Source organism: Protopterus annectens, chromosome 7.part0, assembly GCF_019279795.1.
Source record: "Protopterus annectens isolate FY-2018-M chromosome 7.part0, PAN1.0, whole genome shotgun sequence".
NCBI classification, from domain to species: domain Eukaryota; kingdom Metazoa; phylum Chordata; order Ceratodontiformes; family Protopteridae; genus Protopterus; species Protopterus annectens.
The window spans coordinates 148740327-148765434 of NC_056739.1; the positions used below are offsets into that span (position 1 = coordinate 148740327).

Genomic DNA, 25108 nt, shown 5'->3' on the forward strand with positions numbered 1-25108 from the left:
CCTGCCAGGTGAGTCCCCCCCATGCATAGTCTGACGCATGTGTTGTTAGGGTTTGGGCAGCAGGGGTAGAGTGAATGGTAGTCCCTTGTTTTGGTGGCAGGCCTCTGCCCACCAAAGAAACTGTAACTGTAGGCAAGGTATGATAGGAATCATTGCTTCTAGATCCTGAGAATGTTGACACCATAGGCTTTTTAGATACCACTGTAGTTTCCTCATATGCAGTCTTGCCTATGGAATTAGTAGAATGCAGGAGGCCATGAACCCCAAGGCTTGCAGTATTTGCCTTGCAGATAGCAGGGTTTTTGTGGCCATTAGTTTGAAGTAAGTTGTCACATGACTTTGTTTCTCTGGCATGAGGAAAGCCATCTGGGAAGTTGTGTTCAAGTTTGCTCCCAGGAATATAATTTGTTGACAGGGTACAAGATGTGATTTCTTTTCATTTATGGTGTATCCCAGACAAGTTAGCACCTTTTGTACAAATGCCAGATGATTCAAAAGTATGTCCTGGCTTTCTGCCTGAATTAGACAATCGTCTAGGTATGGGTATATTTGAATATTTCTTTGCCTGCAAAATGCAATGACTGGAGCTAGGCACTTTGTGAATACCCTGGGTGCAGTAGATAAGCCAAAGGGCAATGCAGCGAACTAATAGTGCATATAGCCTGCTTTGAAGCATATGTATCTTCTGAAGATTCCCTGATTGGGATGTGCAGGTAGGCTTCTTTTAAATCCAGTGTTGCCAACCAGGCATCCTTGCCTAGCATAGGAAGCAACTGGTGAAGAGTTAGCATCTTGAAATTTGGAATCACCAAAAAGGTGTTTAGGATAGAAAGGTCCAGGATAGGACGCCATGAGTTGTCTTTTCTGGGTACCAGGAAAAGTCTTGAGTAGAAACCTTGTCCCTTTTCCTCTTCTGGTACAGTTTGAACAGCCTTTACGCTTAGGAGAGAGACTACTTGCTTTTTAGCCTCTGCCCACTGATTTGGGGGTAGATCTGGCCAACCGTTTGGGGTTGGTAATGTGTGGAAGTGAAATCTGTATCCTTGGGAAACCATATTTAAAACCCATTTGTCCTGGGAAATGAGTCCCCATTTTTTTGCCTGCAGAGCAATATTTCCCCCTAAAGGAGCAGTACTTGGAAGTTTTAAAGTTAAGTCATTGAGACAGCTTACCATAGGGGGGAGTCTTACTACTCCCTGATTTGGAAGTGGGAGCCCCCCACTGCTTAGTCCTGTGCATACCATGGGACTGAAGCCTGGGTGTTCTGCTGGTTCTGGGTTTGGACTGAGAAGGCCTGGAAGAGGCAGGATAGGACTAATTCTTAGAGGGCCAATGCCTACTAAATCTTGGAGGCTGTACTTGTAGGAAATCTTTAACAGTTTGCATAGATTTAGCTTTTTCCTCCATCTTTTTAAGAACTTCTTCTGCTTTGTTGCCAAACAGGTGGTCCTGATTTAAGGGAGCATCCAACAATTTAGTTTTAACATGATCTGGCAAAGATTGCTCCTTAAGCCAAGCATGCCTTCTAAGTACAGACCCAATGACAGCAGCCCTGCAAGATGCCTCTAGTGAGTCAAAACCACATTGCAAAGTATGTTTTCCAACCTGTTCAGCAGAATGCATTAAATCCTGTAAATCCTTATTTTCAGCACAGTCAGGCATCAACATCATTTTCTGTTTAAGTAATCCAATAATATGCTGCTGATACTTTAACATATGAAACTGGCAGTTTACGGCCCTAATGGCCAAGGTTGCAGAAGTGTATACCTTCTTACCCCATCTATCCAGCACCCTGGAATCTCTATCAGAGATGGTAGGATTTTTGGCAGTAGTAGCCTTAATGCCCTTGGGTCCCTGTGAAATGGTCTCAGGATCCACGGTAGGATTTTTAGAAAGGAACTTGTGAGAGTCAGGAACCCTATAATATCTATCAGGTTTTCTGGGAGCAGGAGATAAAGAGTCAGGGGCCAAGCAAGATTCTGAAAAGGCATCAACAATGTCTAGTACAGGAGGGATAGCTAAAGGCTTGTGTTGGGGCAGGAGTAAGAAATCCTTAAGCCTCTTTTTAGAATCAGAGTAATCCTGGCTTTCCCAGCGAAAATGCTCCCAAAGAGTATGCAAAGTTTCACCAAAAGAGAAATCCTCTGGAGGGAAAGCAGAGGGAATAGAGTCCTCTACATCAGAATCCTCATAGGTAGATAAGGGTAAATCCTGGTCATCAGAGGAAACAGAAATTTCAGAATCCTGGTCAGAAGTATCATAAGCAAATTCTGTCCTAGGTCTCTTAGAGGGGGAAGGTTGGCTTCCCCTGATTAAAGTAATAAGGTATTCAGCCATTTTTATCATTTGTTTTTTTAGGCATAGAGGCCTGACCATGCGGTCTGGGCGTTGGTTTTCTAGGCATGGTTTGAGTTTTAGGCCTTGAAGAAGAAGATGGCATTGGTTTAATATACAAGTCAGTAGGCCTGAATACACCCTCAGAAGCTGGTGCTTGCACAGTGGTTCTAGACCCATCCAAGGTAGAGATATCTGCAGGTTCCACAGCTAAAGCATCTTGCGGCATATCGGACTCTGAATGGTTCTCAGTAGAGGCCTGCAAATCTGAATTAGCAGGTAGCAGGGGCTGCAAAAGCACCTCACTAAGTATCAGTGAACTGGTGACTAGCTTAGGAGAAGTGCCGTCGGCAGCTTTGGAACTAGGCGGCCTGTCTCTGTCTTTATCTTTGTGTTTTTTCGGAATGTCAGTAGTCGGGTGGCTTACCGAAGACATATCTGGATAGTTGAACCGAGTACCAAAATGTTTAGAAGCGTAAATATACTGACGATGAATAGTTTGTTGTTTAAATAAGGCACAAAACCAACAGCGAGGTAAGTTGTGGTCAGGGCCTAGGCAAGGAATACATGAATGAAAATCTTTATGAGATATTTGCTTTCTACAAGAAATACAATTATTGACTTTTACTGACATCGGTTTAGAGCAAGAAAAAGTTTTCCCAGTGGTGTACTTAGCTTTAGTTGAAGACTTTGGATCAGAAACTCGAAAACGAAAATTTCAGGAGTTGGCCGACCGGCACTTGCGAACTGCTTCTGCTTTGGGCACCGCACGGCAAGAAAGACTGATGTAATGGCATCGGCTGCATGCTTTATACCCCTGACGACCTGATGTCATGGAAGATGAGACAGCAATCAACGCAGGACCCAAGACTTTGTTAATCAGGCCGACTGAGGGCTATTGCATGCAGATAACCCAAATGTGATAACTGCAACAGTGAAACACGAAGAAGGTCAGAATCACCCACTTGCAGCTGAGGCAACCTGCTAGCCTGCTGTGGTGGCAAAGGCTGTTTGCTTAAATTTATCTTTTTGTGGCTAGAAGAAGAAGAACAGACCATGGGACATGTAGTTTATTCTGCGGTCAATCCAAAAATGATACCTGTTTCCAAGGGAAATCAAGCAGCAAAGGCCAGCAAAAATTTAGTCTTTACAAGTCATTGTTTTCACAAACAAAACAGTAAAATGCACTATAAAATACTTTCCTGGCCCCCAAAAGTACATTAAACACAAATTACCCACTTAATATATTTTTTTACTTACTTTATACAACCTCTGAACTGACAGGAAAAAGTGTGTTCCCATTTAAAAGTACAGTTAAGTCTTACGACAGTCCATTGAAACAAACTCCTAACTTAAAAATAACTTTCCTAAAAAAGAAGATACAACAAACTAACATTCAATTAATGTGGAAAGTTTTTCACCAAAGGGAGCTTATCTGCCCAGTAAAGGGGAGATGACCACCAGGGCCTTTATAAACCAAATTGTGCAATCCAACCCAAATGTTACCCTATGAATCATGGACGTTTATTAAGAGGGGATATGTTAGGAAGTTTCTAGAGGTTATATGGGGGGAAAGTTTGTTAGTTTGGGTATTACTGTCTGCCTCTGTCTATTCTTGAAAGCCTGCAAAAGAGTGTTCTCTTCAACTGCAGGAAAGCTCTAAAGGGTTTCATGTCCAAACTTGTCTTTTAGTCAGCTTAGCTCGAGTTGTCTGACAGTGTGGGTGCTTGGAAGGTGCCCTGAAGCTTTGGAAGCTGGACGGATGTTACAGCCTTGGCAGGATATAACTCATTGCTAAGGCAACTCCAGCAGTGATCAATATGGTGAACATCTGCTCTTCTGTGACCCTGAAGAGGATAAAGCTGGTACTGGAAAATGAATGAATGGCTAAAGCAACCCCACAGATACAATCCATGTTAATGGGTAGACAGCACATAACAGCCATTCTACAGCCTTGTCTGGGGCATGTTTTCATATGTTAAGAAGATGTTATGTAGATACTACTGCTTGAGTTGTTATGTATACTGGAAAATGATTTGAGTTGCATGTAAGCACCAACAGTGCAATGAAGTATTGGTGGGGGGGAGGGGGGCTGGACACAAGGTCAGTATATCAGATAATGATCAGCATTTAGGAACGTAGGAACATGTTAGGCAAGCAATCACTGGGACCACATGTTAGGCAAGCAATCACTGGGACCATAAGATTCCTAACCATATTATACCTTTAAGCAAATTCTTTTCAAGCACTTAATAGTGCTCTCCTCCCAAATCAAGCAGGGCCAAACATAACTGGTGTAAATTTGTGTCTACCCATCCTGTCATCAAGACAAGCCTTAAAGGTAGACAAAACAATACTTTGTTTGACCTGTAGTGGTAACTCATTCCACAGGCTAGGAATATGTTGCGTTAGGAACTTCTCTCTCCAACGAGTCTTGTTTGTTGGTGCAGATTTAGATCCTTACTGCAGTTGTTTATACAGCCACTTGTTTTGCAAAGAAACAGAAAATCAAATAGGACTGGGTTTCTCACAGCTCAAAAAGCAAAACACTAATCACATCTCAGCAACCTGTAGGCTAGTACGTATAAGGAAAGTCTTGATAATTTACTTATTTAACATTCGTTAAGGGGAAGGTCCGACTTGGAATGAGACAATTTTCAATAGAGACCCCAGAAGAAATGCTCCAAACGCATGTCTTTGTAATGTGGGAGGAAACCAGAGCACCCGGAGGAAACCCACACAAGCACAGGAAGAACATGCAGACTCCGCACAGAAGGCACCCAGCCAAGAATCGAACCAGAGAACCTCTTGCTGTGAAGAGACAATGCTACTGCTGCATCACTGTACCATCCAATCTAATCTATCAGAGTAGTTGAATTTTTTAAGACCTTTAATTTTCTTGGTTAAAAATGTTTGGGGCCTTTCCAACTGACCAATATATTTAGATTTGTACACACCAAATACCATGTATTCAGTAATGGGTCTGATAAAGGAAGAGTACAGTGGTAGCATAACTTCTTTGGATCTTAAAGATATTGCCCCAGAAATCAACTGAGCCAAATGGGATTTCCTGACCATGGTGGAAACCTGATGATCAAATGAGAGAGACAGTGTTATCCACACGAGTACCTAATTTTATTTTGACTGCATTGGTCGGAAGAGGAGTCGTATTTATAACATATGAGGTGTGAACAACTTTTTTGCCAGATACTACTATGCTACACTTTTTTATTTAGTTTGAGACTATTTTTGATACACCATGTATGTGGACATTCCAGCCCTTGCTGGAGCTATTTTGTGTCAGTGGATGAGCAGGTAACACTACCCATAGGTTCATAGGTAGGTATTAGGCTATCAGCCCAAGGGCCTACGTAAGCCTAGCCAACAAGGTTCCCTGGCTTACGCCACCCAAGAAAGTTATTTTCCTGTGCCACTGTCGAGCAGAGACACAGAAGTGATCCCCAGGGTGTATTTCCTATTTCCCATCCACTCATCAAGATTTTTCTTGAAGAGTGCTACTAAAGAACTTTGCTTGACATAGATGGGTAGCCTGTTCCAGAGTATGGGAAGCTCTGGGACAGGAATCTATCCCTCCTGCATGTCCTGTTTATTGTGGTGACAAGGTTTAGGTCCCTAGAGCATGTAGCTCAGAGGGATTGGGATTTCTTTAGGTGTAGCATGTCCAACAGCTCTGGGTTTGACATAGCTTTATATGTTGGGCAGAGATCACCTCGGAGTAGGAGATATGCTATGGAGTAAAGCTGGAGTTTTTTGAGGCGATCAGTGTAGGGCATTTGTTTGAGGCCAGTAATTCTCTTTGTGAGGTACTTCTGTGGCCTTTCCAGCTGCTGCAGATGTCTTGTGAGGTACATTCCAAAAGGGGCATTGTACTCTATAATGGTCTAATGAGTGTTGAGTAGAGGGGAACAATGACCTCTTTTTTCCTGGACGAGAACCCTTTTATGATGAGGTGTGCCACGTAGAAGGACTTCCTTACTACTGTGGAGATGTGACTATCAAAGGAGAGACTACTGTCCACCTGGGTCCCAAGGTCTCTTATTACGCATTCAATGTTAAGTAGATTGCTGCCTATGTGGTAGTTCATGGGTACAGAGTTTTTACCAAAGAGGATGACAATGCACTTTTTGGCATTGAGCTTGAGGTCATGGCTCTGACACCAGGCATCTGTCTCAGCGAGGCCCTTCTATAGGATGGCCACATCATTTGGGGACTTGACTATGGCTCCTAGTTTGCAGTCATCTGCGAATTTCGTTAGCCAGAGGCCTTCTATGTTAGCCTGTACTTCAGAGAAATACATACCAAACAGGACAGGTCCCAGGACGGAACCCTATGGTACTCCACTTGTCACTGCTTTGAGGTCAGATTTGGAGTCTGCAACTTTTACAGTGTGGGTTCTGTCAGTGAGCCAGATGGCAACCCGTCTTGTGACATAGGGATGTATACCTAGTTTAGTGAGTTTAGCTATAATTCCAGAATGTGGAATGGTGTCGAAAGCCTTGGCGAGGTCAAGATAGGCTGTGTGAACCACCTTACCCTCATCTATGGCTTTGGTGACTGCCTCAAAGACGTCCATCAGGTTCAGGAGGCATGATCTGCCTTTCACAAACCCGAACTGGGTGGGATCCAGAGTTTGGAAGTTACCAATGTCTTTGTTTATGAGTTCCATGATGATATGTTCCATGGCCTTGCAGACCAAGCTCGTCAGGCTAATAGGTCGATAATTCCTGGGATCAGTGGTGGCTCCCCTTTTGTGGAGTGAGATAACTGTTGCTGTGTGCCATTCAGTGAGCACAAAGCCTGATGCAAGGCTATTATAGAACATGGTGCTTAAGTGGGGTGCCAGTTCATTCTGAAGTTTGTGTAAACCGCAGCCTGGCATGTTATCCAGTCCCATGGATGCTGTGATTTTGGCTTTAGAGAGTGCAGCTTTTACCTGCACAGTTGTGATTACAGGGACTCTGCATTCTTCCTGTATAGATATGGGCCCTTTAGTGGGTGAGAGGGGGGGTAAAGTTAGCACTGAACCTATCTGCCAGGATGTTGGCAATATCAGTTGGTTCTGTAATTCTCTTGCCTTGTGCTGTAACTCAGAGCAGATCTGGGTGTGGCCATCGAGATTCTTGACATAGCTATCGAATGCTTTGTGGTTGTCCTTGGAATTAGTGGCAATTTTGTTTTCGTAACTAGCTTTGGAGGATCTTAGAAGGGATCTCAGCTTCTTACTGAGGCTGACCAGGGAGCTCTTCCACTCATGGGATTTTACTCTCTTTTGCAGCAGTTTCTTCCTTCTGTTGTACAGTTTATTTATGGCAGGGGACCAGCAGATTGGCTTCCTTTATTTGGAGGATAGCGTCTTGGTTCTGTTTGGGATAGCACGATCCATGCACTCGTGTAAGTGCTTATAGAGTGCATCTGTGTAGGATTCAGCAGTTGTACCTGTATTGTCCATCTGCATGGGTGTCATGAAGTTCACCACTTCTGTCTTAAGAGGCATGAAGTTGGCTTTGGAGAATTTTTTTACTGTGGTTTCCTTAATGGGGGGTGGGGACGGGATGTGGATATCAAGGGTGATTAGCTTATGGTCGGATTAGACCAACGAGGAGTTGACTTCAGGTGTGGAACACCGGTCACTCATGTTGGTAAAGACTAGGTCTAGGATATTGTTGCCTCTGGTGGGGGTGTTGATAAGTTGATCCAGGGCACTGGAGTTTATGAATTCCAGAAAGCGTTGAGCTAAAGTGTTTGTTTGAACCCTAATATTTTCCAGTACATCATGAAAAGAGGAGTGGGAATCCTGGGGCATGGTGGGGAATCTGTAGCAAGCTACAATTTGGATTGCAGTTTTGCCCAGAGATAGTTGCACTTGGATAACCTCGGATGCATTATGCTGAGCAACTAGCCTGGAGGTGTGGATATCCTTAATGAATATGAACACACCTCCGTCTCTGGTGTTTCGGTCCAGGTTACATGGCCGAAAAGTGTGGTATGAGTTATAGCCTAGTAGTGCAGGGGTGCTCTCTGGAGCCTTGAACCAGGTCTCAGTCACTGCACAGATATCGATGTTCTCCATTTTAAGGAGTGCCTTGAGTGAGTGCATTTTGAGATTTAGACTTGTAGCACTGCCTTCAGTTTTTGCTTGCCTGTTCCAGTTATGGTGGTGAATTTGTTATTTGAACCTTGCCTAAAAAAGACACTATAGGGGCAGCAAGAGCCTTAGCCAGTATCCGGAATCCCAGGGGTGAAAGGTGCAGGCCATCTGTGGCAAAGCATCATGGTCTGTCGACCATGTCATCCCAAGCAGGCAGATATTGAATCTCCTTAGAATGACACCAGAAGCTTAGCCAATTGTTGAAGTCAATCATTTTGTCCTTGTACTGCAGTATAATTTGGGGCGATGGCAGAATGCTACTCAGGGCTAGGGTCATACCTGCCTGGGCTACAAGATCGGAGAGCTCTTCCATGTCTCTTTTCATGTAGTCCAGGGAGGTACATCTCAGGTCATTCACACCAACATGGACAATGACAGAGTTATATTTGTACTTGCTGTGGAGTGACGTGAGTGCGTGGGTTATGTGGCGGATCATGGCACCCAACAGGCAGTTGACAGTAACCTTCTCCTTGTTTAGCCTGATGAGTGGGACAGTTTGCAATCATCAGCAAACTAGGTCAACCACTCTTCTGAGATACTGGGTTGGGTGCTTGCAAAATAAAAGCCAAACACCCACTAGTTATAATTTTACATTCAGAAAGGGAACCAGCAACATTCACAACCTGAGATTTGCTGGATAGCCAATTTGCAATCCAGAGGACAATGTAGGGATTTACATTAAGCTTGTCTAATTTTTCCATGATACTAACATGGGGGATAGTGTCAAAAGCCTTGGCCAGGTTATGATAAGCAATATGCACAGAATGACCACTGCCCATAAACCCAGTAACCTTTTCAAAGAAGCTTAATGGGCTCAGGAGACAAGATCTGCCCTTCACAAAACCAAACTGACAGGGATCAAGATCATTTAGGTTGCCCATGTCTGCATAAATGAGTTTGGCTATGATACATTCCATGGCTTTGTATATAAGGTTGGTGAGACTGATGGGTATAGACTTACCCAGATATGTAAAAGGACCATCCTAGTATAACAGACTCACAGTGGCTTTTGTCCATGCATCAGGAATTAATTCTCTAGATAGGATGAGATTCAACAATTTAAGTAGAGGCTTAGACAGCACATGTGTGGTACTGATGAGAATGCATCATGAGAATGTATTATTCTTAGCCTTTGACAGGGATTATAAGAATTGTTCCAAACTGATTTCTGGGGAAACTAAATTCTCAGGGGCAATGTTAGAAGGTGGGGTGAATTTATCATTAAATGTGTCTGCTAAAATATTAGCGAAATCCTTGGATTCAGAATGGGTGATAATATGTATGAGCTCAGTGCATTCTTGGACAATATTCCTTCACTTGCTGACACAAATGAAGAAAGTTTTGCAGTTTCCTTTGGAATCTGTAGCAACGTTAAATTCATAGTCTGCTTCCCATTTTCTAACAGTGTTTTAAATTGCTTGCTGGCATATTTCAGTCTAGTCTTGAGGTAGAAGAAGGGGATTTCTTACAACTTTTGATTCTTTTCCTACTTTTGTCTTACAGTTTATTAGTACGGGAGTTCCACTAGAGAGGCTTACTCCTGAATGTGCCATTATATTTAGGGAAAATACGTACTGACTTTTCTATGAAACTGTTCAGGTGCTGGTAGAAGGCAGATGAGTGCAGCAGCCCTCTCAGTGGGGTCCACCTGCAAGGGATTGTGGGGAATTTTACATAGGTCTTCTACAAGCTGAAGCAGATTTGCCTTGGAAAGTCCAAAAAGATGATTTCTTACTTGGTACTGGGTGGTACCACTAGGCCTGACAGAAGATGACTGAATTGTCAGATTTAACCAGAGATTGGGTTGGGTGGGGGGCTAGGTTGGGAAGGACAAGGTGAAAGATATTAGAACCTCTAGTGGATAGTTTTACAATTTGCTCTAATATGTTGCTATTAATGAAGTCTAGAAAATGCTGGGGATGACTATTTTTAGAGGTATAAGTGTGCCAATCAATGCTTTGGTAATGGAAGTAACCTAGTAAGAAAGTGTTTGTTTTGATATTTCATGTCTCAGTGGTACTGAGGTAATTTCTGTGATCTCTGGGTGACATTAATGGGGATGCGTAGCTAGCAACGAAGTAATAGCTGGATTTCTTATGGGTGATTTGGATCTCCAGGAGCTTCAAGTTAGGCCTGTGGGTATTTTGATTTGAAGTAATAGTGTTCCAAGAAACAAACAGAGTCTGAAAGCATAAGCACTAAACCCTGGTACACACGGAGTGCTGTCACTGCATTGAAACCATGTCTCAGGAACTACACAAATAGAAATGTGAGGGCCTAAAAGTCCTGGCATGCTTTCTATTTAGACTCTTAGCATTGAGTAGTGCCACCTTGATGTTGTCCAAATTTGAGTCTTCCACGTCAGAATGTCCGGTACAAGGAATCTGCCTACTGGACATTACTAGTGTATGGCAAGACTGTTTTACTTGGGTGGGATTATAATAGTTAAGAAATTCTAAGCAGGTAAGCCTGTTAAAGGCTTCCCAATGGTGAAGCAATAAAACATAGTCTTTTTACAGGCTAATTCAGGTTTTGTGAATTCTATTCAGACATAAAATCAACTGGCATTTACTGAGTGAGCAACTGCCTTCAGTGCATAAGTTCACACTTCACATTACTTCAGAAGCATCAGGGTAAAAAATATCAAGACTCATTTTTTAGATTGTTAATAACTAATACAATTCATACCTTCAAGACCCCTCGATCCTTTTTTGGAGTGATATCTTCTCCCTCATCAGCAGCAGCTGCAGGCTGTGCTTCCCCACTTATCTTCAAATCCTGATCGGTAGTCATTCTGCCTTCAAATTATACATGCTGGAACTCACTGAAATGTAATTAAAAGTACATTTATGAACTGCTGTGTAGTTCTTGTACACTAAGTTTCTCAATATAAACAAATCTATAAACTGTACCTCGACTTTATAAACAAAAATTTAAAAGAATAGTACAGCTGTGGAAGTAAACTTACCATAACAGCAGATCCAAGAGCAGACATGCAGAAATGGCTGATAGATGAATTCTAACAGAGGAGTAAGAAAGGCCAGAGGGCAATAACTTGAACAAATAATCAACAGCCAAGGGCAAACAGGCCTTAAAATGGCTCTAATTCTAAGGGTGGCATCAACTAGCAAATATTCTCCTATTACAAATACAGTAAACTCTCAGTTAACTGGAACTCAAGCAATTGGCACTACCAAGCAACCGACAAAAAATATTGAAGAAATACAGAAACATACCTTATGTTTTTTAGAGTTTTAGAGTTTTAATAAGGAAGGCAGTAATAAATTCCCTCTCTCCCCAACCTGAAAACAAGTCAAATCAAACAAATAGTATAGGGTATAGTATTAGTCAGACCTATTTTTAACAGAAACTCTCAAGCAACTAGAAACTTTTAGTTATGTACTTAGCATAACTTTAGATGTTTGGGATCCATCTCGCCTACATTCTGTACTGATGGGTTCGGAGCCAATCCTCGGCTCCGACTCGGCACGCTATACTATAGAGCGAAGTCTCTTTTTGGCTGAGCTATTCTACATCCCAGGATGCACCACCACCAATTCCCCAGATCTTGTTTGTCCGCACACATGCACACACATAGACTGTTGATATAATATTGCCAGGTGTTTCAAGATGAAACAGCTAAACTTGAACCGTCCAGTCTCTTCTGATCTCCAAGGTAGGAGGAAGGAGGATGGGTTATTAGGAATGTAGGCGAGATGGATCCCAAACATCTAAAGTTATGGTAAGTACATAACTAAAAGATGTTATGTGATCCTATCTCGCCTACATTCTGTACTGATGGGACAGCGTCCCTAGCACCTGATTCCTGGGTGGCTCACTGGAAAACACTCCTGAGAACTGTGGAGCCGAAGGAAGCTCACCCCCGAGATGCCACGTCCAATTTGTAATGAGAAATAAATGTGTGAGGAGAGGACCAGGTAGCCGCAGCACAAATGTCACTAATGGCAAGCTTAGAATGAAAGGCTGCCGAAGTAGCCATAGCCCTGGTAGAATGAGCTTTCACTGAGGTTGTAAGCTCTCTATTAGAAAGAAAGTAAGTATGACTGATACAGTCTCTGATCCACTTGGCAATAGTGACCTTCGTGACGGCTTTGCCCAATTTATTGTCCGAAAAGGACACAAACAACTGATCTGTTTTCCGTGTTTGGTGCGTCCTATCTAAATAGAAACGCAATTGCCTGTGAACATCCAATGAGTGGAAGATGTATTCCGCTCTGTCTGAGTAGTTTGGGAAGAAAACTGGAAGTTCCAATGACTGTTGAAGACAAAAACTAGAACAAACCTTGAGAACAAAGGATGGATTAGGCCTGAGGGATACTCTATCCTTGTGAAAAACCAGGTACGGTGGTTTGACATATAGGGCTTGAAGTTCCGAAACTCTTCTGGCTGATGTAATTGCCACCAAAAAAGCAGTCTTCCAAGAAAGAAATTTCAAGTCACAAGTTGCTGCCAGTGCGAAGGGGGAAGAGGTCAAAGCACCTAATACAAAATTAAGATCCCACGGTGGAGCGGGATGAGAAATCGGAGGTCGTAGCAGCCCAGCACCTTTCATGAAGGCTTTACACAACTTATTGCTCATCAAAGGTGGGTCTATACTTTCATGAAAATTAGAAATAGCTGCCAATTGAACCTTGATGGTAGAGACCGAAGAACCTTGATTGAATAAAGAAGCTAAAAACTTCAAAACTTCTGACACCGGGGCAGTAATGGGATCTAATCCCCGGAGTTGGGCCCAAATAGCGAATCTCTTCCATTTGCTGTTATACATTTTTTTAGTCGAAGTCTTGTGGGTCGAGGACAAGATATGTATGACTTCCGAGTCCAAAACATGGTTCCTGACTATGGTCGGAAGAGGAGGAGCCAAGCTGTTAACCTCAACGAGTGAAGGGACTGATGAAGTTGTCCCGACTGGTAGATCAAGAGGTCTGGAACCTGGTCCAGGAACCATGGACCGTCCAGTGCATATTTCCAAAGAAAGGGCAACCAGACTTGACGAGGTCAATATGGGGCAACTAAAATCATCTTGCTCTGCAAGTGAATCGCCTTCTGGATCACCCTGGGAAGAAGGGGAACCGGTGGAAAGGCGTACAGTAGGCCGGTGGGCCAAGCTTGGACTAGGGCGTCCTTGGGAAACTCCCCCGGAACTGGGGTGAGAGAGAAGAACTGTTGGCATTTCGTATTGAGAGGAGTTGCAAAGAGGTCACAACAAGGAGTTCCCCATCTTCTGAAAATCTGAGTTGCCACTCTGTCGTTCAGAGACCACTCATGAGGGGAGAGAATAGTTCTGCTCAGTCTGTCGGCTATCACATTGGATCTCCCCGGAATGTGTGTTGCTACCAGAAAACGTTTGGTTGCAATCACCCAATCCCATACTTTCATGGCCTCTCTGCAAAGGGGGTAGGACCTGGTCCCTCCCTGCTTGTTCAGGTACCAGACTACTGACATGTTGTCGGACTGAATGGCAATCATGCCCTGGGGGAGGTAACTGTGTAGTGCTTGTAGCGATAGAAGCACCGCCCTCATTTCCAGTATGTTGATGTGGAGGAAACTCTCGGAGTGCCACTTGCCTTGGACTGACCTGCCCAGGTAATGTCCCCCCCACCCCGTCTGGGAGGCGTCCGTAGTCAATGTGGCCACTGGAGGTGGAGGAACGAAGGGTCGCCCCTGATCCAGGTTGGAAGAAAGAAGCCACCAACGGAGGTCCTGTTTGCACGTCTCCGTGATCAGAATGAGGTGACTGAGAGGGAGATCCTGATAAGACCACTGGACTGACAGGAGCCACTGGAGAATCCTCATATGCAATCTTGCCAAGGGAACTAGGAGAATGGTGGCCGACATGGAACCTAACAGTTGTAGGACCATCCTGGTTGGGGCTCGGCGTTTGAGGAGCAATGCTCAAACTTGAGACTGTAATATTTCTATCCTCTCTGTAGGAAGATAGACCCGCATTTGCTTTGAATCTATCTCTACTCCGATAAACCATATGCGCTGAGATGGCAGCAACACAGACTTTGCCCAATTGAAGGTGATTCCTAGGGAGTTGCCTAGAGATATAGTGGCTGCTAGGTTCTGTAAGAGTAGACGCCTGGAGGTGGCAGTTAGGAGCCAGTCGTCTAGGTATGGAAACACCTGGAATCCTAGACTTCTCAGGTGAGCAGTCACCACCGCCAAACATTTGGTGAACACCCTGGGGGCTGTGGTGAGACCAAAGGGCAGTGCACGGAACTGGAAATGACTGTCTCCCAGGCTGAAGCGCAAGTGTCTCCTGGATGCCTGATCTATCAGGATGTGATAATAGGCATCCTTGAGTTCTATGGAGCACATCCAAACACCTTCTCCAGCAGCGGGAGAATGGATTGTAAGGTGACCATCCGGAACTTGGACTTCTTGACAGAACGGTTGAGTTTGCTGAGATCCAAAATGGGCCTCACGTCCCCGGTCTTTTTTGGCACCAAAAAGAATCTTGAGTAAGTCCCTAATCCGGTCTGGTCTTCGGGAACCGTTTGGATGACTCCTTTTTGAAGCAGCTTTGAGATTTCGATGGCTGCGAGATCCCGTTGACTGGGTGGTGGGTCCGGGATTTTTCGGGATGGTGGGGGGTGGCTGAGAAACAGGGATGGTGTAACCTCCGGCAATGATTCGGAGCACCCATCGGTCCTGAGTGATATTCTCCCAGGCCTTTAGGTGCCTCGAAAAACGACCCCCGACTGGCTCCGGAGCGGCGCAGTCGGGCAATCCTTCAGGGATGCTGGAAGGTTGAGGAGCCACGAAAGGACTCGCGGTCTCCAGTGTTGCCGGGGGCCTCTGCCACCTCTGGGACGGCATCTTCCTGAAAAATTTCCCCCTCCTCTGCCTCTAGAAGGGGAATCATCCTGCTGTGAGGGGTAAGTCTTTTGAGATTTACGGAACCACATTTTCCCCCCTCTTCTAGCCTTGGGATAAGGCCGGAAGGGAGTGGAAAAGCATGCCCCTACGGCAGTCAATGTCTTCCCCTCTTGTTCACAGCGGGTCAAGGTGTCCTTTACCTTGGGTCCAAACAAAGAGGACCCATCAAAGGGAGCGTCGGCAAAGGAAGACTTGAAGGCTTCCGCAAAGTGACACAGGCGGAGCCAGGCTTGTCTCCTTAGAGCAACACCTGTTCCCACCGCTCTACTCGCCCCCTCGGCTGCATACGAAATGAGCCTCATGGACGAGTTCGATAATGATGATAAGGTAGCCAGCTGAGAGCTAACCGTCTGGGCCAACTGCTCATGCAGGTTACCAGAGAGGGTATCTGAAAGTTCCTTGACCAGATCCCTCTGAAGTCTGGTGAAGTGCGTCAGATAATTCAGAGACCTTAAAGTAAAGGCTGCTGAAGTAAGGGTGTGCTTCCCGTACCGATCCATGCTCCTAGACTCTTTATTAGGAGGATGGACGGACGTAGACGCCTCTGCCACATCTTGTTGGGTAGCAGATGCCACCACCAGGGCATCTACAGCCACACCTTTAGAGAGGAATTCCTTTTCGGGGGGGGGCTGAAAGAAATTTATTGGGGCGAGCTGGCACCGGTTCCACAGAATCTGGGTGCTCCCACGCGGTTCGAGAGATCAAATCTACAAGGTCATCGAAGGGCGGAGATACCCAGGAAGCGGAGGGCTGAGCCCCGAAGGCCTTGAGGAATACCGACTCCTCAGCAGAAGGGGGCTTGGACTGCCAGTCGCCTCGTTGCTTCAGGATTTCTAAGATGTCCGCAAAGGAGACATCATCCGAGGATGACTTGGGGGACCCCTCCGCATCATCGAGGTCGGTGTCCGAGGTGAGAGACTCGTCCGGGGAGTCGACGTGCTTCCTCTTGCACTGTCTCTTCCTGGGAGGTTCCTCCGAAGAAGCCTCGGAAGGACCTCCAGGAAGGGGGGAACCCCCAATGGGGGTGACCTCAGGCCCCAGGGCTCCGCTGTCTTGAGACAGTGGGACTACAAAGGAACCAGTCTCCGTGCCAAGGGAAGGTGCCGGTGAGACGGTGGAGGTGGCCAAAGAAGATTTGGCCAAAGCACTCCTCATGGCCCTGAAGGCGGGACCCCCAGAGTCCTGGGAAGGTCCGACCCCCAAGGCCACAACAGTAGACGGCACTCCCGTAGCCGACGCACCGAGAGGGAGGCTCAGAACCGAAAACATCGGTCCCGAAACGTCATCCCCGGGGCCGACCGAGGAGGTCCGTGTACCGAACTCCGACCCGAAGGGTGGGGTTGGAGTAAGGGTCGGAGCCGACCCGAAAACCTCCACCGGCTCCACCAGCACCGACTCCAACGGTGCCGAGGCTGTTGGAGGAGGAACCAAGACAACAGGGTGGGCAACCGGCTCCGGAGCCGACTGGGCTGGAGCCGAGACCAACTTTTGGAAGACTGGAGACTGAAACAGCCTTTGAAGTACCCTGTCTATGTCCGAATCCGACATTCTCGAAGACCGAGAAGAGATCGAACGAGTTCGAGTCGACTTCTCCACCAGTTCCGAAGGACTGGGGGACCGGCTCCGAATCGTCTCAATGAATATCGGTGCCGAGGGAGACTCCACAACCATAGTAATTTCCCTCGGAGCCGAAGTGGACTTCGGCGCCGAAGGGGAAGAGTCTGAGTGGGCAACTCTCATTGGCTCCGAAGTCAGTGGAGCCGATGAAGGTGACCCACCTCTCGAAGCCCCAGCTGTCGGCTCTGAAGCCAGAGGAGTCGAGGCTAGAGGCATCGAGGCAGACCATTCCGCCCACGGCTCCGAAGTCCGTGGAGCTGATGGAGAAGCCTGCCGAGATTTCTTTGTGGCCGTTTCCGACGGGCTGGTCGGAGCCGACAATTTCTTTTTCTTCGATGGAGAAGAGGAAGAAGATAAAGCCTCCTCAAAAGTAGGTTTAATAAGCCCTTTTAATATCAATTTGTTTTTCCTCTCTTGGAGGACCCGGGAGGAAAAAGCGTGACAAACGCTGCATGACTCCTGAAGGTGTATAGGGCCTAAACAATACACGCATAGAGAGTGATCGTCCGTTATGGACATTTTGTAGCTGCATTTAGAGCACTTCTTGAACCCAGAAGGTCTGTGCTCTTTCGACATATTCAGTTCTAAACAGTACACCAAAAAGGTAAAACTTTCTAAACTGTCAAAGAAGAACAAACAAGGACAAGATCCCTCTAATAGAAAAACGGGATTACTGTCCAACTATAACACTCAACAATACTCACTAACAAAAAATATATATCTCACGCGCGAGGGCAAGGCCCCTCTAACTAAAACGGGAACCTTTCCCTCAAATAAAAGATCAATTTACCACAAAACTTTGTTCAAAACCAGTCACACAACAACGATAGCTGTTAAAACAGCTTTTGGGTATGTTAATCAAAAATTTCTGACAGAAATTTGTGAAGAAAATAGACACTTAGCTCAGCCAAGTCCGAGACTACGTCTTTTGCTGTAAAGCGGCAAACGAGATCTGGGGAAGCTGTGGTGGTGCATCTTGGGATGTAGAATAGCTCAGCCAATAAGAGACTTCGCTCTATAGTATAGCGTGCCGAGTCGGAGCCGATCCCATCAGTACAGAATGTAGGCGAGATAGGATCACATAACATCTACAGTTATTCAGCATCTACCAATCCCCATGGGTGTCAGTTAAAGGACCACTACGGGCAAATGATGAAGAAAACATATATTTTTTATCTTGCCATGATTTACTACACCTCCCAAAGCTGCCTGCAGCAAAATAAGTACTCATTCCTAATTTTATTTTGTTTTTACACTTGTCTGCCCTCATGGGGGCAGACATCGTGATTCCTTAGGAAAGCTAAATCTGTCCCATAATGCACAGACTGAGAACAAATAGCCCTACCATTTGTTGTCAGACTAGACTTCCATTCACTTAGAATGGAACACCTGAAAAAAAATGCCAAGTTTGAGAGTCTGCAGCTCATGTGTCATTGACTGGTATGCGGTGAGTTTTACAAATGTTGTTCCTATTGATGTACTACACATTCTCTGAAAGAAACTTGCAAAAGTGTCAACAAATTACTGAGATAAAAAATACTTTTCACAAGGAGCAGTTTTGCAAGTTTCAGTTCCTGGCCAGGTTACTCCTCCCATCTCCCCTCCTTCAGTGGGCTACAGTCTCACATTTCCAGCTTGAGTAGATTCAACTATTTTGTCAGCTTTGCATGACAATAGGCATAAAAAATCACAGCCTGGTGTGCCACTAAAGCTGTTCCCTTATGTTTCTTCACTTCTGAATAGCATTTCCCACGAATAAAAAAAAAAGCAAACGCATCAGTCCAGAGTTTAGGCCAGTCTATCCATTTAAAATGTGCACAGTAAAATATTCAACCTGTAATGCATTTTGGCTGCTGACATGGTTATCTTTACATAGTTATTCTCTTATAGTATAACCTGAATGTATTGTATTTAATGATAAATTTTACAACAGTTCTCGGTTTCTTAACAATGACCTCCCAAGCCTCTGATGTGACCTAGTACTTGTTCTTACTATTGCTTTATCTAGTTTGTCTTAGATGTATACCTGTAGCATGTCTCTCATCCTCTCAGCAACAGACTCCTGGAGAAAACTTCCAAAGCAGATACTTGTATTGAAAGAGTAGCAGGAGCTGTAGCAGTGATGCCACACTCCAAAACAATGCACTCAAACATAGTACTGACAAACACAGGGTAATGTATATGTCTGAATCAAGAAGTGATGAAATTGCTAGGGAATTCACTGATCACAATTTTACTCTTAATCTCTCCATTTCATAATCCATAACATTCGCACCACACCTACAAAGGCACACCTCCACCTTCCACAAACACAGCTACCCACACCCACACAACATACCAGTCAAATTTAAGGGTTTTACCACCTTTCTGCAAAACACTGCTGTAATAGCTTTGGCAAACAAATGAAAATGATTGATGGGTGTTGGTTCGGGGCTCCCATCCATATCTCTCAATAGTACAGATTTTTGCGGAAAGTCCAGACTTTTTGTCTGTTTTGCATAAAATTGCAGTTTTCTGTCAAATCACTGGCAAGTCATTGAACACTGAAGTCAGAAAGTTGACAGTCATTTGATTTTCAGACTTCATATCCTTAAGAAAATTCACTCTAATGCAAAACATGTTTATCAACTTTCTAAGTTTGTAAGTGCAATATTTACAAAATGTCAAAATTTTTGGGCTTTTGTCCCTATTATTTATGGCCCTGTCCAGATTTATTGTTCTATGATGTTGAGAGGTATGCTGCCATCCCTTCCTACTGGAGCCAGTCCACTGCACTTGCACAAGTGTCCCCCGCAGCAAGTATCAGTGCAGATTTGCTTTATAGTTCTTTTACACCACACACACACACACACACACACACACACACACACACACACACACACAGTAAATCTTGTTGTCCATGTTATTTATTCTTTTCTTTCGTTTCGTTTCTCTTACTTGTAATGTTATTTTTACTCATTTTTTCTCCTGCCTCCCATATCTACCCTAATTATTACTTCTAACAAATACTTTTTCTCACTCTTTCTTCTCTTCCCCTCCTCCTGCTTTCCACTATTTGAACTTTTCCACTCTGACATTTGCTTTATGAGTAAATAATGAACTGTCACCCTTATAATGTCAGCACATTTCAATGCTACATAATATTGTATTTAGTCTAATAATAGGTTCATAGGTAGGCATAGCCGGCTTTAGGCACCAGCGAACCCTGCGGTCGCTGGGTGCCCCTTGTTCCTGGGGGGCCCCAACCACAGCAAGTGCTTACCTTGACATTTTGTAACATGTCTGTCAAACCAACAAAAGCTACTACATCAATCTTGTACACAATAAACCAGGTGGTTAATAATGCTTATTTATATCTCCTTTAAAATTCAAAAATGTCTTTGGTTATAGTAAATGTTTTATCAATCAAGAGCCTTCACAATTCCATTAAATATATTAACACAAATATAGTGTCCATGGCTTAGTTAAACCCTGCTGGTGGAAATTCTCTACACTAAAACTAACAACATAGCCAGCTTTAGGTACCTGCAATACATGTGGCTGCAAGGGCCCCCCTTAATCATACTTCACTGTGGGGGGGGGGGGGTCACAAAAGCTACTGCTGGTTGGGAAAAATGAGGAGAAAAAAATGTATTCATTTCCTGATTATTCTCTTTAACCTGAACAGGTCTGTGATATGAACCTGTTGGGATAAAGCTGTTAATGAACATGAGCAAGGTAAGCAATAGAGCGATCAGTAGCCCAGTGTGACCAGTGTCCATGCATGCCTTGGATTTTAAAAAGAGCTAATACTTCTGGATCTTCAGGAATGGTTTTCTCTTTTTATTGAGTTTTATAAATACTTGCAGAATACCAGATACCATAACTCTCAACTTCTTCACTGAAGAAATCAGTGCAATACCAATAATAGCAGAATAAAGGCTCAAAATCAGGAACACATTTTAAATATTACTCTGATTCGATGAAAAAGATAATAGAACAACACCTTTTATATCAACATTAAGTATAAAACTCTAATGTCTGGATTTATTGATGGTTTGTAATCCTGAATGATTTACAAGCAAATCAAATGTGTTACAAAGGACAAAACAAAATTATGTGCAAAATCAGGGAAGGTCTGCGAAATTAGGGACAGTGAGAGGTTTGCATTATTCCTCACTAAGGTAAATAAAAGTGACCTATACCTGCCTCTGTCTGATGACTACTTAACAGCAGTCACTAATTTGGTTTGCTGGTACCAGTGTTGTACAATGTTGTTGTTGCGTCTTTCGGCTTTTCCCGGTTAGGGGTCGCCACAGCGGACTCCGGTCCGCTAATAATTGGTAGTTGATTTTTACCTGCCGAGTTACCAGCCCTGATGCACAATCTTCAACGAAGGTACGCCCATTCACACATGTCTCCACGCAGAAGTGTGTGTGTGTGTGTGTGTGTGTGTGTGTGTGTGTGTGTGTGTGTGTGTGTGTGTGTGTGTGTGTAACAATGTCAGTGAATTTTATCTCTGCACACACACAATAATGCCAGGATACATACATTATTCTTCTGAGTGTCACTACAGAATGTAGCTAACAAGAAATTATATTTCAGAAGTAAGGCATAACATATATCCCAGAACATTCAGACACTTAGATCTTCTAAGACACTGGGGACCCCTACTCCCCAGTCTGTATGAATGGATACAAACGGCTCCCTTAATCATCATTGACTGTATGGGGGCCCCACAAATGCTGTTTGAGGAAAAATGAGGAGAAAAATATATATTTATTTTCTGATTATGTTCTTTAACCTCAACAGAGCTGTGATATGACCCTGTTAGCATAATGTTTATAATGGCCTCTGCTCTCAACTGCACCCATCCTAAAACCAGCCCCGCTCGAATGACTGTGTACAGAATGGTGCTGTAGGTTATATGGGGGGGGGGGACTGTGGTGTTATTCCTCACAGTCAAATCTTAGAAGTGTGCACATGAGGTCATTAAAGCTTGCGTTTGCGCTAAGGACAGTGTGGTCATTGATTCTTTTAGTTTTCTTACATACCTCAGAGGTGTACAAAGAAGGTTACTACAACTTGTGTAGGAACAACAAAGTAGAATTTGTTACTTTAATCATTATTTTTTCACTTTCCTCACAGTCACACGTAGGACACATACACAGGTAGCTGCCTCTGACAGCTTGGACTGAAGAGTGAGGAGGCATACTATGTATATGTATATCAGCAGTCCCTTGAAATAATGACTGTGGTAATTTGAACCTCTGCCTTCATCCCAGTCTAACACCAGAGGGATGCAAAAGCTGTCTTTTTGGGGGGATTGGGAGGCAGGCAATTCATAGATAGGGCCTGTGTATCCAGACAACAAAGGGTTGTTAGTTTATTGTGAGCTACTGTTTTGTCATCTTTGAACATTAAGCCTTCAGTACAACTTATGTCTTTCTTGAAAGAAAAAAATAAAACTGAAATTCTTTTCTTATTTCCTAAATGGTTATTACTGTACTGTCTTGCTCAGGAAATGTGTGTTGAAAGGATGCAATAAAAACTAAAGCTGAACAGCAACACGATGTCTTCACTAAATCATAATTTCTGTTCAAGCCTTTATTGGATGATAAAAAGAAAAAAATTAAAATGGGCTTCAGCGCATATAGAAAGTTATAGCTTCTTGAAAAAGCTGAAAAGTAGGTAAAATATGAGGAAAGGAAGAAAAAAGTAATGTGCATGGTATGGGGAGCCCAAGATGGGGAGGGGACACAGGGGAAGACTGGAGGCTGCTGTGTATGGGGGTGGGATCTGAAACAGTAGGCCTAGGGTGCCATTTCACCTAAGTTTAGACCTGTACATAAAGTTGCTGCAGTATATCATTGCTGTAACTAAATGCCAATAACTGTAAATGTCCCTTTGTGAGTTGGGCCAACACAATGTACTACACAAGTCTTGTAGTGTAAGAATATTGTAGCAAAGGATCAGTCTGTGCATACTACTCCTAAACGTTTGTAGCATGAACTAAAAGGTTGCTTAGGAAGGGTGGCAGTGACAGAGTGATACATAGACTGGAAGTGCCTAGGGGGCCCCCAGCTTGACATCTGCTGGGGGCCCCCAAAATGCTAACACCGGACCTGTAGGTAGGTAGTAAGCCTAGCCAACAAGGTTCCCTGGCTTATGCCACCCAATTAAGTTATTTTCCTGTACCACTGTCGAACAGAGCCATAGAAGTGATTCCCAGGGTATATTTCCTATTTCCCATCCACTCAAAGATTTTGCTTGAAGAGTGCTAATGAGGAACTTTGCTTGACATAGATGGGTAGCTTGTTCCAGAGTATCGGAAGTCTCTGGTACAGGACTCTATGCCTCCTGTATGTCCTGTTTATTGTGTCCCTAGAGTGTGTAGCTCGGAGGGATTGGGATTTCTTTAGGTGCAGCATGTCCAACAGCTCTGGGTTTGACATAGCTTTATATGTTAGGCAGAAATCCCCTCAGAGTAAGCGATATGCTATGGAGTAAAGCTGGAGTTTTTTGAGATGGTCAGTGTAGGACATCTGTTTGAGGCTAGTAATCCTCTTTGTGAGGTATTTCTGTGGCCTTTCCAGCTGCTGCAAATGTCTTGTAAGGTACATTCCAAAAGGGGCATTGTACTCTATAATGGGTCTAATGAGTGTCGATTAGAGGGGAACAATGACCTCTTTTGTCCTGGATGAGAACCCTTTTGTCATGATGTGTACCACATAGAAGGACTTCCTTACTACTGTGGCGATGTGATTATCAAGGGAGCGACTACTGTCCACCTGGGTCCCAAGGTTTCTTATCACACATTTAGTGTTAAGTAGACTGCTGCCTATGTGATAGTTCATGGGTACAGAGTTTTTACCAAAGGGGATGACAATGCATTTTTTGGCACTGAGCTTGAGGCCATGGCTCTGACACCAGGCATCTGTCTCAGTGAGGCCCTTCTGTAGGATCCCCACATCATTTGGGGACTTGACTATGGCCCCTAGTTTGCAGTCATCTGTGAACTTCGTTAGGCAGAGGCCTTCTGTGTTAGCCTGTACTTCAGTGAAGTAGATACCAAACAGGAGAGGTCCCAGGACTGAGCCCTGTGGTACTCCACTTGTCATTGCTTTGATGTCAGATTTGGAGTCTGCAACTTTTACAGTGTGGGTGCTGTTAGTGAGCCAGTTGGCAACCCATCTTGTAACTTAGGGATTTATACCTAATTTAGTAAGTTTAGCTATAATTCCAGAATGGGGGATGGTGTCAAAAGCCTTGGCGAGGTCAAGCTAGGCTGTGTGAACCACCTTAGCCTCATCTACGGCTTTGGTGACTTCCTCAAAGAAGTTGAATAGGTTCAGGATGCATGATCTGCCTTTCACAAACCCGAACTTGGTGGGTTCTATAGTTTAGAGGTTGCCAATGTCTTTGTTTATGAGTTCCATAATGATACGTTCAATGGCCTTGCAGACCAGGCTCGTCAGGCTAATAGGGTGATAGTTCCCAGGATCACTGGTGGCTCCCCCTTTGTGGAGTGGATAACTGTTGCTATTTGCCACTCAGTGGTCACAAAGCCTGATGTGAGGCTAGGATTGAACATGGTGCTTAGGTGGGGAGTCAGTTCATTCTGAAGTTTGTGTGAAATGCAGCCTGGGATGTTGTCCAGTCCCATGGATGCTGTGTTTATGGCTTTAGAGAGTGCAGCTTTTACCTGTGTAGTTGTGATTACAGGTACTCTGCATTCTTCCTGTATAGATATGGGCCCTTTAGGGTGTGAGAGGGTGGTAAAGTTAGCACTGAACCTATCTGCCAGGATGTTGGCAATATCAGTTGGTTCTGTAATTTTCATGCCGTTGTGCTGTAACTCAGAGGAGATCTGGGTTTTGGTATTGAGATTCTTGACATAGCTATAGAATGCTTTGTGGTTGTCCTTAGAATCAGTGGTGATTTTATTTTCAAAGCTAGCTTTGAAGGCTCTTATAAGGGATCTTAGCTTCTTACTGAGGCTGACCAGGGAGCTCCACCACTCATGGGATTTTACTCTCTTTTGCAACAGTTTCTTCCTTCTATTGTACAGTTTGTTTATGGCAGGCGACCACCAGATTGGCT

At 44.3% G+C, this 25108-nt stretch overlaps 1 protein-coding gene across 7 annotated transcripts in view; it reads right to left on the bottom strand.

The window, feature by feature from the left end:
• Nucleotides 1–25108, bottom strand: part of FKBP5 (FKBP prolyl isomerase 5) — a 1213834-nt gene that overhangs the window by 908361 nt on the left and 280365 nt on the right. For all 7 annotated transcript variants that reach the window (XM_044076599.1, XM_044076596.1, XM_044076597.1 and 4 more), the window contains exon 2: nucleotides 11192–11327. In XM_044076599.1, coding sequence (XP_043932534.1) covers nucleotides 11192–11296 — 105 coding nt within the window. In that variant the 5' untranslated portion in view covers nucleotides 11297–11327. The remainder of the gene's footprint in view (nucleotides 1–11191; nucleotides 11328–25108) is intronic.